The 14147-nt window shown below is 47.6% G+C and overlaps 1 protein-coding gene and 1 long non-coding RNA gene across 2 annotated transcripts; both read right to left on the bottom strand.

The window, feature by feature from the left end:
• Nucleotides 1-3181: 3181 nt before the first annotated feature.
• Nucleotides 3182-6264, bottom strand: FOXG1 (forkhead box G1). The gene has a single exon (XM_025443082.3). The coding sequence runs from the start codon at nucleotides 5611-5613 to the stop codon at nucleotides 4123-4125; it is 1491 nt and encodes a 496-aa protein (XP_025298867.1). The 5' UTR covers nucleotides 5614-6264; the 3' UTR covers nucleotides 3182-4122.
• Nucleotides 6265-9035: 2771 nt separating this feature from the next.
• Nucleotides 9036-13908, bottom strand: LOC125755540 (uncharacterized). The gene is made up of 3 exons (XR_007412255.1): nucleotides 13389-13908; nucleotides 12919-13007; nucleotides 9036-11119 (listed from the first exon to the last, which is right to left on the bottom strand). It is a non-coding gene; the product is annotated as an uncharacterized LOC125755540 (long non-coding RNA).
• Nucleotides 13909-14147: the final 239 nt, after the last annotated feature.

The following is a 14147-nucleotide window of genomic DNA, read 5'->3' as shown; positions in this document are numbered from 1 at the left end:
GTAGGAATGTACAGGAACCCCGCCCTCTAGGCACAGTTATACAACCCCAGCAACCCATCTCAGCCAGCTCTAAAACCTCTAATGATCTTCACCTTCACCCTTTGTTAGCCTATTTCTCCAGCAGGCATTTGGTTCCAAACACAACTAACCACGTCAGATATCTATAAAATTAATTTCTCAAAAGCAAAATTATTTCAACACAAGCAAATTCCCCAACAATGTTGTAGGAAACACATTTAAAAAAAAAAAACCCACATTTATATATTTAAAGCTCTAAAGATATTCAATTTATCCACCTATTTGGGTGAACTATCCATCAACGTAAATATATACAATTATATCAAGACACTGCAAGACTCATTTTTTTCTCTCTCTACAACTTGATTTTATGCAAGTCATATAAGCCACATGAAATCTTTCATTGCCACAAAGCTAATTGTATTAAATCTTCTTAGTTCTAGACTTCATGTTCACTTGATTTCCAATTTTGTAACAAGTTGGAGAAACATATTTGGAAGAGTTCTCTCACTGCTTTTGTCTGAATCATTTTCTCAATGTTTTATATATTAGTCTGTATTAACTTTGTATCAGACACGTTCAAGTAAAATACTTTAAACCTGGAGATAAACTGCAGTTTGGGATTTCAAGTTTTAAGTTATGACCATTTTCAGTTCCAAATCTCAAAAAGAGCAACCTTCATCTCATTAAAAATAATTATAAGTACGAAAGAAGAAAAGCTTCAAAAAGTTTTGAAGTGCTTTTCTGGCATAAGCTAATTTTTAACTGGCAAAGGTTGGTGACAACAAATATCAACACAACATTACAACCAATTTGTTGCAAAAAAAAAAAAAAACCAACAACAACAATTAAACACCATGCTAGAACACTGTACGTTTTTAAAAAAGATAACTTGAGAGATGATAGGACAGATTGAGATAAATGAAATGTTCATATCGGGCTTCAGGAGGCCTTCACAAATTTCTCTCTCTGTACATCCTCCCCCCTATCTTGTATGCGTATTCAACAAGCTATTCTTACTTCTAGTTACATCCATTATCTATGTTAACTTGGGAGATGTATCCAAATAGAACTTCCATTCCAGTCCTTAGGTCCTATGAGTTCAAAGAAGTCAATTTTATGCTTGACCTCAGAAGTTTGCCCTTGAAATTTGATTTCTCAATCATGCAAATAAACATTTATCACAAAAAAGTATACTTATTTAATATGGCCAGAAAAAAAAAAAAAAACACCTCATGGAGGAACTCTTTCTTCTGAGTCTATGTCCCTTTTACCACAATACAAGAGTTCAACTTTCTTTTTAACTTTTTGATAGGCAAAAGACTATTTCTTCTGTGGCAATACATTCTCATTCCACAAAGTCCATGGTAAAAGCAAACAATACATCGTCACCTTTTTCAGTCTAAACACATGCTTTTCTTTGAGCTGTTTTGGTTCACATTTATATGAGGGGGATTTCCCTTGCCTAACCTCACTCACTTGGACTCTATTACTATTTTTAATAGTAATAAATTTGGCTTCTAAAACAACTTATTTGTGGAATTTTCTTTCATGCTTCATTCTGAAGAACTGTTACATTTCAAGAAAGCTGGACCTCTGGCGAAACTGCTCTTTTACTAAGAAAACAAAATCGTGTCCAGTCTGCTTAAAGGAGATAATTAAACTAGCTGTCTTGGTCTATTTTAGTCAATTTCCCATTTGTGTATATTTGGTTCCAGCTCTTTTAATTTTCCTCAACTTTATCTATCTTTCTCAAATAGCATCCTCTTTCTCTTTCTTTCTTTTTGGTAGTGGGAGATGCTCCCCCCCCCATCCCCAAATATCTTTTCCTTTCTTCTGTCTTCTTCTGTCTCTCCCTTCCACAACCCATCCATCCCTATGTCCCAATATTAGAACTATTCTGCATTTCTATTTCAATCTATTTGAGTCCGCTTGCTTCTCTCCTAGGCTTTCCCCCCCCCCCTTTTTCCTGAGCAACTCTCTAAGTGTTTGCCGATAACATCTTGGGGACAGATTATTTTTCATTGGGCCCATTGTAAGAAGTAGCCAGCTTATTGCATTACTGCAGAACACATTTCAGACTATACAATTGTAACAAATGAACAACTTGTCCTCCATAGACTCTCCACAGGATCCAATTAGTTACTAAACCTTTTACTTAGGTTTTCTAATTATTTTCTGCAGTCATAGCAATTGAGATGCTGAAACAATTCAAAAAATGTTTTCATTTTGTTTCAGATTGATATATATGCATATATACGCATGCATATGCATACTGTAAGTTAAAGCAAAATTATGACTAAGCAAAAGGAACAAACCTCTAGATTAAATTATACAGACATTTAAAAGGGAATCAAATAAATACCTCTATGTCGTAAAAATGAAAGAAAAGGAGAGAGAGGCATTTTACTTCTTCTGAACATCTAGAATTTTAAGTTGTTATAATTAAAAATAAAATATAAACATTGATCTGCAAGTCATTACAACAGGTGATCACTTCAGCAAATCTATATTGCAACTTCAGCACATCTTTATTAGAACTCTTTCATTGTGGGTAAACAGCCACAAAAATAAATGCTGACTTAGAAAGTATAAATACAAATATTTAAACAAAAATATTTGCAGCATTCATAGCGCAAATTGTACCTGAACTGAAGGGCTCTGTGTGTTTACATATATATACACACATATATATATATGTATATATATATTACATATGTGTGCATTATATTCACTTCTATCTAACCATATACATATATTTATTTATAATTTGCCAAATGCTATAAACAAGATACCTGAAACAAAATATATAAAAAGTAAGCATTCTATCAACTGATTTGAAAATAAACACAAGGTAAAATAGCTATGCACATAAAATTATAATTTTTTTTTTTTGCTGTATATCTACAGAAACTTGAAGATACCAGCTGAAAAGCCTGTAATTTCTTTAAAGCTAGTGCTTATCAAATAGCCTGCTCCTTGTAAAATTTGATTCCACAATGGGGAAAAAAAAAAGGTATTTTAATTTTTTTGAAGTCTCAATTCAAATGAAAGGAGCAGTTAAATTTTAGTTGGCCGAAAAAGCCTTTGAATTCCCTAGGACTTTAATGGTCTTTTAAAAATTAGCTCTATTTAATAAAAGAGACAAAAGTATCAAGATATATATGAATTTAGCCTATTTTTTATTTCTGTGTGTTCATAGTAAACATTTTTGTAAGTGACAAACACGGGCATATGACCACAGTATCACAATCAAGAAATTTTAAGACAACATTAACAATCACTCAAATTTATGCGGCATTTGCGCAACACAGGTTACATATTTGCAAGGTTTACCTATAAGTACAATAGGTATTAACATTTCACTACATTTAGAAAAAATAAAAGTGACCTGTTAGTGACCACATACATCAAAATATACACAACACAAACTGAAGGCAATCATTAATTTTGTCCCCTTCTGATTCATTTGAATGGGCAGTGCTGCCAACTGAAACAACTTTCTTTTTTTTTTTTTGTGGTTTTTTTTTTTTTTTTTTTTTAATACTTAGCATACCAAGTGCATTTTAGAACCCAATCTTTGGTCTAAAAGTAAACAAAAGAAAAAAAAAACGGTTTTTTTAAAGAAAAGGACAAAACAATAAATGGCCAAAATAATTTCTTGGGCACCTTTACTACGAATGCTTCTTAAATACAAATTACAGTTTAACATTTTAAAACTCTCCCCATAATTTAGGCTGTTCTCAAGGTCTGCGTCCACCATAAAGATCCATGATAACTTATAATACTGCACACATGGAAATCTGGCGGCTCTTAGAGATAGACTTGTCAGGTTTGAATGAAATGGCAAAGCAGTCACTATTTAGATACACATTCTACTATAATTTTGACTTCCAAACCTTATATTCTACAATGTATTCTCCCCACATTGCACCTCGCTGACACTCCACACCTTGTTAGAATAATAAACAATCCTAAAGACTGAACGAACGTACAGAAATGGGGGCGGGGGGCTTAATAAAAAATACCTGGACTTATTTTTTAATTATCATTTACAATGCAAATGTGTGTAAAACGTTCACTTACAGTCTGGTCCCAGGGATGTTAATGTATTAAAGGGTTGGAAGAAGACCCCTGATTTTGATGTGTGAAATAATCAGACAGTCCCCCGGACAGTCCCGTCGTGAAGCTTGGCAAAGAGGGTCTTAAAGACTCACAGGGCAGGGTCGAGGGGGCCTGCGGAGACGTGGAGGAGGACGCGGCCCGGGCGCTCATGGACGTGCTGCTCTGCGAAGTCATTGACGGGTGCGGGACGTGGGGGAAAAAGTAACTGGTCTGGCCCGCGAGCAGGTTGACCGAGCAAGGGTTGAGGGAGTAGGTCCCGGAGCAGGGCACCGACAGGCCGCAGGGCACCGAGGCGGCGAGCGCGGCGGCCGTGAGGTGGTGCGTGGCGTACGGGATCTCCCCGTTGACCAGCCGGTCCACGCTCAGGCCGTTGGCCGTGGAGAAGGAGTGGTTGTTGCCCAGCGAGTTCTGAGTCAACACGGAGCTGTAGGGCATGGGGTGGCTGGGGTAGGCCGACGTGGTGCCGTTGTAGCTCAAAGTGCTGCTGGCGCGGGGGTGGTGCAGGGACAGGAAGGGCGACATGGGCCAGTAGAGGGAGCCGGCGCGGTCCATGAAGGTGAGGCCGGTGGAGGTGAGGCGCGCCCCGCGCTTGAAGGCCAGCTTGGCGCGCGACGTGGTGGAGCGGCGCCGCAGCTTGCCCGTGGTGCCGCCGATGAACACGTCGTCGCTCGACGGGTCCAGCATCCAGTAGTTGCCCTTGCCCGGGTCGTCGTAGTGGCGGGGCACCTTCACGAAGCACTTGTTGAGGGACAGGTTGTGGCGGATGGAGTTCTGCCAGCCCTGCTTGTTCTCGCGGTAGTAGGGGAAGTTCTTCATGATGAACTCGTAGATGCCGTTGAGCGTGAGCCGCTTCTCGGGGCTCTGCCGGATGGCCATCATGATGAGCGCGTTGTAGCTGAAGGGCGGCTTCTCGTACTTGCCGTTCTTCTTCTCGCCCTCCTTGCCCCCCTCCCCGTCCTTGCCGCCCTCGCCCGCCCCCTTCTTCTCCTCCCCCCCGGCGCCGGCGCCCTTCTCCTTCTCGTCCGGCCCGACGGGCGCCAGCTCCCCGGGCCCGCCGCCCGGCTCGCCCTTGCCGCCCAGCCCGTCCGCCTTGGCCCCGTCCAGGGCGGCGGCCGGCGGCGGCGGCGGCGGCGGCGGCGGCGGCGGGAGCAGCAGCTGCTGGGGGCCCTTGTCGTCGTCGGCTGCCGGGGCGCCCCGCGCCTGGGGGGGCTGCGGTGCCTGGGGCGGCGGCGGCGGCGGCGGCGGCGGCTGCTGCTGCGGCGGCGGCGGCGGCGGCGGCTGCGGGGCGGGCGGCGGCGGGTGGTGGTGGTGGTGGTGGTGGTGGTGGTGGTGCTGGGGGTGGTGGCTGTTGTGGTGGCCGTGGCTCGCGTGGTGGTTGTCGTTCTGGACCGCCTCCGGCACCAGGCTGTTGATGCTGAACGAGGACTTGGGGATCATTTTCACCTCTTTCCTATCTCCCATGTCCAGCATCACCCAGTCGTCGGGGGGGAAGCGGCGGCGGCGGCGGCGGCGGCGGCGGCGGCGCGGGAGCGGGACAGCGGCGCGGCGGGCGGCGGCGACCGGTGGGTGCCGAGCGGGGCGCGGGCGGCGCGGGCGGCGGCGGCGGCACTGAGCGCTCCGGCAGCAGCGCAGTTGGACCGCAGGCTCCGGCGCTGGCAAGTCATGTAGCAAAAGCAGCAACCACCCCTCAGGAATTAGAAGAAAAAAAAAAAAAAAAAAAAAAAGGGAAAAGAAAAAAAGAAAGAAAGAGAAAAAAGAAACAACCACCGCCCCGGGGGTGAAGCTCCCTCGCTCCCAACTCTACTTCTTGGTCTCCCCCCCACCCCCCGCTCCCCCCCCCTTCTGCTGCTTCCTCCTCCTCCTCCTCTCGCAGCAGCAGTCACAGCAGCAGCAGCAGCAGCCCAAAGGGGGGGAGAGCCGGGCGGCGGGCGGGCGCGTCCCGGAGCGGCCGCGGCGAGGCTGGGGAGACAGCGATCGAGGCGGCTATAGCCACAATTAATTTTCCGAGCTACAGGCGCACACTAGGGCTGTAAAAAAATTTTTGGTTTAACCTTTCCTACCGCTCGGCCAATCAGAGCCGGCGGCGTGCGGGAGCGTCTCTCCCGCCGTCGACCAATCGGCGGACCCGGGCCCACCCACCCCCGCCCCGCCCGCCGGCTCCCGCCCCCTCGGCGCTCGCCTCCCCCTCGCCGCGGGCCTGGGCCTCGCGGCCGCGCGGAGCCGCGTAGGGATACGCCGCCGGAGCACGCTGCGCCGCGGCCCTCTCGGCGCCCCCGCCACCCCCTCCGCCCTGCGGGCCGCTCCGCCGAGGTCCCCCTCTTAGGGCAGATAGCTCACATTTCCGGCTGCCTCCTCGCCGTGTCGGGCCATTTTCGTTTGAGCGTCAATGTTTGTCGTTATTGATTAAAGTTTGTATTCCATTTCATTTTTAAAAGCGGGGGCGGGGGCGGGGGCGGGGGCGGCCGCGGCGGTGGGGCGGAGAGTGTGGGAGTGCGGGGACGGGGTGCGAGGAGAGGGCAGGAAGTGGAGGAGGAAGAGGCGAGGCGCGACCGGCCCCGAGTCGGCCCTCCAGGCCCGGGGCGGCATTGCCGAGCCCGTAGGAAAACTGTGCCCCTCGTAGGTAACACCCCGGCGAGGCTTCGGAGGGCAGGGGAGGGAAGGCGAGGGAAGGCCCACCCCTGGCGTGGGGGGGCGGCGGGTCCGGCCGAGGGTCGGAGACGGAGGGATGAGGCGGAGGGAGTGGGCTGGCGAGCGCGGGGCCAAACGGGGGCTACTTACTCGGTTCCTGCGGCCGGGCGGCGGCGAGCTCGGGGCTCGGGGCTCGGGGCTCGGGGCTCGGGCTCGGGCCCGCGGGGAAGCCGGGCCCTGGGGCTGCCGGCGCGGAGGCGGCGGCGGCGGCGGCGGCGGCGGCGGCGGCGGGCGGGGGCGGCTCAGTGGTGGGCGCCTAGGGTAGCCTTCCGCAAGGAGGGGTGCTCAGCGAACAATACCAAACAGTCTCGAAATAAACCAGGTAACACATGCTCTGCCTCTGTGTCTCTCTCTTCCTTCCCCTCCTCTCCTGCTCCGGACCGTCGCTCACACGCTGGGTGACCCGGTGTCGCCTTCTCTCCGCCGCCCCAGCGTCTGCTCAGCTTCTAATCCGAATTGGAAGCGAGTAGCCGCGAGCGATCACCCTGGAAATGTTTCATTTTGCTTGTTGACATTGGAAGGAAAATAAGGGTGGGCGGCTATTTCTTTCTTTCTTTTTTTTTTTTTAAAGCCTTCCTGTTTTCACTCCCTCTTTTCTTTTTTCTTTCCGTTTCTCAAACGCTTTTGATTTGTGCGGGCCTTAATGCTGAAAGAACCGCATGCCGAAGCCAGGCCTTTCCCACCCCGAATGCGGACGGAAGGCAACTAGAAGCCCTGGGTACGTGGGTCCCACAGCCCCAGCTTCTTGGGCTTTCGAACTGGGAAGGTTCGGCTGAGGACTGAAGTGAGTGGGGAGATTGTGATTCGGGGGCTTTAAAAGGATCCCGTGGCCAGGGGCAGGGCTAAGGCCCAGCATTTCCCAGGGATTGGAATTTGGTGCGGAGCACACTGATCAAAGGCTGTTTCATCCCACATGGGTACGAAACATACCACATTTTACGGAGGATGTAGCCCTAGAGAAGAGGGAGGTGGAGGAGAAGCATAAATGAAAGGCACTTTCCCCCTCCTCTGCAAAATCATCATAAAATGTAAACATTCACGCACTCTGATAAACTATCAATTAAATTGGCGGATTTAGTATTTAAGAAAAGGAAGGGAGAAGAGGTGATGTCAAAGTTCAATTCTAATAAAAAGAATTCGGTTGATGAACACAAGAATACTCAAGTTCATATGGGGTTGTGGCACTCTCTCTCTCTCTCTGGGCACCCCACTCCCTACTTTGAAATCCTGAGGAAGAGAAAGAGAGAATAAACTCTGAATAACAGACGATTACCAATAGCTAGTGATTTTACATCTGTTAGGAATACCATAAAGAACTTTGAACATTGGACTAACTGCATCTGTCCTTCCACTGTATGTATGTATGTATGTATGTATGTATGTATGTATCCCCCCCCCTCCCAGTTTCTACTTATTTCCTCACTTAATCTATATTTTCATGTGGGAAAGTTGAAGGGTCCCAGCTATCAACGTTGATGGTGACAGAGCCCCAAACTGACTTCTAAGCTCCAATTTCTTACAGAGCTGGGTGAGCTAATGGGCTTTGTGGGCCGGCTGGACAGATCTGTGAGCCTTCCTCTTCTTTCTGCTCACTTTCCTCCTTTCACTCTTCCCCCTGCCTCGGGCCTGTTATTCCTACTTTTCCTCAACTCACTTTCCTCCCTCCTCCCCTCTTCCTCCCTCCTCCCCACTCACTACCCCCCCCTTCTCCTCAGTCTATTCCTCTCCCTAGCTCCATTCCTCCACCTACTCCTCCCCATTTCTCCCCCTACAACCCCCCTTCTCATCACCACTTATAATGGCACACAAGGGCTCCCTCTGAGGTGGACGGCCCGGTACGTTTTCGTAGTCGGTCTAGCGTGAAATGATTCGGTGTAACCGGATTCTTGGGAAAGGACAGGTTACGTAAACATTTACTGATGTGGAGTAACTATACTATTTGTACTCTGATATGCAGGAAGGAAAGTGTTGATTAACACAGAAGAAAAAAAAGCGAAATTAGCTGATTGCATGCTCATAAGTGCAAGCTGTCATTGAACTGCTTTTAAAATAGACACAGCTGGGTGTTTGTGTTGAAAAATTTCTTGTGTTTTTGCTAATACTGAAATAAGCATGATTTTGTATACCAAACATTTTCAGATCATTAAAATTTGTAATCTGTGCTGGTTTTAAACACAAAGAAAAGAAACAGAATCATTTCGATGTAAAATTTGCTGATATTATATTAACTCAATCAGGTCTGTACAAATTGTGCATTGTGCCTCCTAAAATCTGTTTGATCAATTTAATACACAAAGTGCCAAACGTGGGTATTGTTTGTTAACATTGGACATTTTATTCAAATCTGAGCTCAGCAGCAAACTGGAGGAGCATTCCTTGAATACAACACCAGCACTGACTGATGAATTTTTAATGTTTTAAAGGTGTTTCTTAGGTCAAAGCTGAGTGTGCATTGTTTTGTAATCCTGTATAAAATTTTAGCAGGTGAAAATAAGTTTTTCTTTTGTTTACTTTCAAAAAGCGAAAACGGGGGTCTGCTAATGAGAGCTGTAATAATCTGGTTTGATGTGCCAGGAGCTTATATTGACTGGAAAAATAGTTTGCATGCAAATTAAGAATGTGTTATATTATTTTAAGGATTGCATAGATGTAAGTCTCAAAATAGGATATTTGTGTAGGAATAAATAGCTTATACTTTAATCACTCTAAAGATCTCTTCTCCCTAATGACAGAGGTCATTTGCAATTTGGGGGGAGGTGATTTTATTAACCTTTTAATAATTTTAATTGGACTTTATGGTGAGATAGAGTAGTACTCTGTGTGTGTGTGTATACATATACATATACATATATATATAAATGTATATATAGGTGTGGGGGTAGGCTTGTTCAACAAAACACGCACTATTTACTCAGCAGCCCACATTTGTCTCAGCAATGGCTTCTTTTTAGAACTGCTACTAGATGAAATGGAGGGGGAGGGGGTACTTGGGCAGAGCATTGTGCAAGTTGAAAGTCCCTGGATGGAGCTTTGTGAATCCTACTGGTCAATTTGGGTGCAAATTGGATTTGAAGGACTGCCCATGTCCACCTCGGGCCTCTGTCCTAAACACATGAAGCCCCAACTCTGTATTTCCACCTCACTCAGTCCCCATGATTACTTTCAGAAGACAGAGGGGTATCCAGTGGTCTCAAATCTAAAACAAATTCTGTATCAGTCTACTAGTTTCTCGTCATCAGCTTAATCTTAATCTCTCACACACAAACATCTATAAATGTACACTGTTAAGGAATCAAAGCATAAGTCAGAACAAACATAATTTTCTGGTATATATATAGTGGTAAACATCTCTCCTTCTCTGTCTGCTGTCCCACCCCATCACCTACCCCCCAAAAGAGGACAGGCCTTGTAAAGAGTCAGCAGTTCCAACAGAAGAATTGCTTGGGAAATGAATTAGATTATTTCACCTCTAGTTTTAATTAATAACCAAGGCTCCACAGCCTATTGCTTCTGAGTAGGGAGCCGCACATTTATTTTTTTTTCATTTGGCGGTGTTACATTAAGTCTTCCTTAAAGCCCTTCCCGCTTTCTGTCGGTTTTTCACTTCTTTCTTCCTGTCTACCTGCTAGTTAAAGGAGGGGAGGCCGTTTTTACCTAAAATCCACTTTGCTTTTGGCTCCCTGGACAGTGAGTCTTTGGAGTGGCACCAAGCTCTGGCTAAAGCTCTCTTCCTGCAGATGCATAGGGAGTCCCTGACCCCAGGACGTTTGGGAACAAGTGGAACTCATGCAGAGGCATCCAGGTATTTCCAGAGACTGACGAGCCGAGGTCTGCAATCCCTTCCTAACAGCAGGTAATGGTGCTAACATTTAGTGATTGTAAGTTACTCTTTAGCGTGTTGTATCCTTGTTCTGTGGGTTTTGGTTACAGGTTATACGATTAGGTTTGCGAGAACAGTAGTGAACTAAACTTCTCAGTAAGAGGTCTTCACACCAGGGAAGTGTTACTTTTCTGCAGCAGCCCTGCCTCGTCACTCATTAGGGAGCTGCAGGTTGTCAAGCGGCTGCTCTTAGCGCGCACGCGCACACCCCCAATATCCCCGGGGGCGCGCACATGTGTGCGAGCATGTGTGCGCGCGCACAAGCACACACACACACACACACACACACACACACACCGCACTAAAACTAAATTAAGAAGCCGATGATTAAGACAAGCGTCTACTAGGCCTGTCATTTCAGCATCCTTCCATCATAACATTGTGGCACCGGCAATTTTGCTTGAGAACCTCGAGAAAAAAAAGAAGAAAACTATGGGAGAGCCTCGTATTTGAGAGTCGAAATGTTTAACTGGTATGAGCTATCGAAGCTTCGGAAGCGAGAAAGTCCAAGGTAAAGGAAGAAGAAGAAGGGCTGGATGAATGGAGACCCCTGGGACTCCACAGGCAGGTTTCCGTGATGCTGTCAGAGGCTCCAAGCTCTCTGAAGGCAAGTACACACTCATCCAAAGAAACTGCAGGAGCCCTGCAACAAAATACACTCGGGAGTAACCTCTTCCCAATATTAGCTTGTGGAGAGCCAGGCACAGAGAGATAGACAATGAAGTATTATCGCCCAGGGCCAAGGACTTTAAAAAAGTCTCTTCGAGTCTTTCAGTCAAATACACATTTTTTTGTAAATATACAAAATGCCCACTACTCTTTACTTGCTTCCCATTATTTGCCAGCCCCCTTAAGATCTCCGAGGGTAGACAATTTTCAGAAGTTGTTGAGTCCCTGCTAGTGTGAGGGCAAGCCTGTTCCATTTCTTGAACTGATCCAATCGGGAGAAATGCTCCCACACCTTTTGGGCAAGCGTGCTCTGAGAGGTCCTTTTTGTCCTCAAGTTGCCCAAGGAAATGGCACAGCTCTTCCTTCAAAGGGTCAGGAAATGCTACAGCGAAAGACAAAGAGTTGGAAGGGTGATGGTAACCGAGAATGATGAGAACGATGGAGGTCTGTCTTTAGCTTTAACCCTGGAGTCTATCTGAAAGGGGACAGTGCTTGGTGAAAGTCAGAACACAAGATAATGGATTTTCCATCAGTGGGGCATCAAACAAGGGAGAAAAAGAAAGACTTCATAAATATATATCAGGCTTAACGAAGAACTTACAGGCCTCAAAATGCTGAGCTTCTAACTATCCTGTCACCGTTCTCCTTAATTAGTTGGAGCTTCAATTTGATTTCCCGCAGGAGCCTGAATAATCTACTTTGGGAAGTGTTATAGCACTCTTCGGAGACTGTGGTGCATCCAGTCTCCTCTATTTTGAAGCACCCTTCTAAAAGGCCCCCCAAACTCCGGTCGTTGTGAGGAAAGATGGATCTGCGTTAATCGCGGTTCTTAGGTGGTCACCTCTCAAAGGTCCACGAAGGGCACTGAACAGCCCAGGGTCCGTATAAGAGAGTGATGAGTGTGTTTGAGAAAATGCTCCTACCCACTAAGGGTCTGTGAAGGAATGAGAAAAGAAAAAAAAAAAAAAAAGAAAAGAAAAGAAAAGAAACTGCAAGCGTTGGGGCGGGCAGGCCAAAAGGCACGCGGAGAAACCTCCATCACGGAGTCATTCTCACTGGGAAAGTCAAATGAGAGAAAGTAAACTATTTGCTAATCCAATAGATCAGCTCCCTTTCTAGAAACCCAGATGGACAAACCAATGAGCCAGTTTTGACTTCCTGCGTATCTCGTACCCACCTGCCTGCTCACTCTCGAACTGCGGTTCCTGTGGGTCTTCCCCCTCCCTCCTCCTCCAAAAAGCGGTGGAAACTATTGGAGCGGTGTTTCCAAAAGGTCCTGATCTTCTCCCTCCCCCGCTCGCCCGGAGAGGCTTCAACCAGGCGGGGTCCCGGCGCGGAGCGTCGCGGAGTCCCGGCTCCCGGCCCGCCGCGCCTCCCCGCGCCTCCCCGCGCCTCCCCGCGCCTCCCCGCGCCTCCCCGCGCACTCCCGCGCGCCTGCCCCGCGCTCCTTTGTCGCCGAGCCTGCCGGGCGCAATGGAGCTCACAGGACTTGCTGTTAGGTTTCATTTCCGGATTCCCCCCCCCCCCCTTATAGTTACCTTTCCAGACGAGATGTCTCGTGTTTGCACATCACGCCGGAGGCACGCACACAGATCAATATTTTTGGGCCAAGAGGTCATCTGCTACGCTGAAGGCGGAAAAAAAGAAAATAGAGACCGGTTAATGGTTTTAAGCTTATCATTTGTATAAAGCACAGCTCCGAGTTAAAGATTAGGGCACGGGTAGGTGAAGTTGATTCAAATATTCAGTTACACGCAAGGGGCGTTGAACCCAGTAGGGGAGCCCAGTGATAGCCCGATCTCCCTCCTGCCCTTTGCAAGGAGCCGCATCCTGGGAGGCGAGGAGCGGCCCGGGCAAGCTAGACGCAGACTCGCGCCAGGAACAGGTTTCCGTTAGCGGGTGGAAACAAAACAACCCGACTCCTCGGTTGCAGAATCTACGACAAAGGTAGTGGGGGCGTGGGGATGGTCACTTTTATTCTGAAACACAATCCTAGATTCTTGTTTACCAATTGTAGTATCTTCCTTCTGGGCTTGTCCTAAGGCACGCAGGAGAGAAAGTGGTGTTCACGGGAAAGGCACGGTCGGCAAAGTTTGGCTCGTGAGCCTGTGAACCGTGAATCACCACGGCGAAGAGGTTTTCTTGTTTTTCTCTCTTTTCTTTTCTCTTTGGAGCGTGAACTTGCTAGATAAGATAGATGAGGCCCCAAGGAGGTGGAAAGTTGAAAAAGCCCAGCTCCTTTGGAAAGCAGCGTGTGAAGCTGGCAGGCGGCGGCGGCGCGCAGTCGAGGAGCTGAGCGGCGCAGGGCTCGCCCCGGAGCTGTCCCAACTGCTGCCTCGGCGGCCGCGCGCCACACCGAGAGCTGCGCTGGGACCGCTGCCCAAGCAGCCTACCCTTTGGCCTTGGAGTAAACAGCCCAGAAGATGAGAGGACGGCCCCTGATTGGGCCGGGTGTCTGCTCTCCAGCTCCGTACCCTGAACTGGGCCCGCGGGGTTTGTGGAAGTCCGACCACAGCACAGTCAAAGGATCGGAGACACTAGGTTTTTAAAGAAGTCTGGAGTCACACATGAAACATTATTTTTCTCATTAATTAGAAGTAATTCCCTTTCCCCATTTATATGTACGTACACGCTATTGATTACGCACCGCGATTTACTTGAAAAACGTTTAGAGTATCTTTAGCACACACTCCTCATTCTTTGTCTGCTGAAGCATTTTCAGCTGATAGTGTGGCTGGTTGGGATCAATTAGCCGTAGATTTTGCCC

The sequence above is a fragment of the Canis lupus genome, chromosome 8 (assembly GCF_003254725.2).
Source record: "Canis lupus dingo isolate Sandy chromosome 8, ASM325472v2, whole genome shotgun sequence".
Classification (NCBI taxonomy): Eukaryota; Metazoa; Chordata; class Mammalia; order Carnivora; family Canidae; genus Canis; species Canis lupus.
Note: the sequence above shows the minus strand (reverse complement) of the source record. Positions and strands in the feature narration are given on the sequence as shown.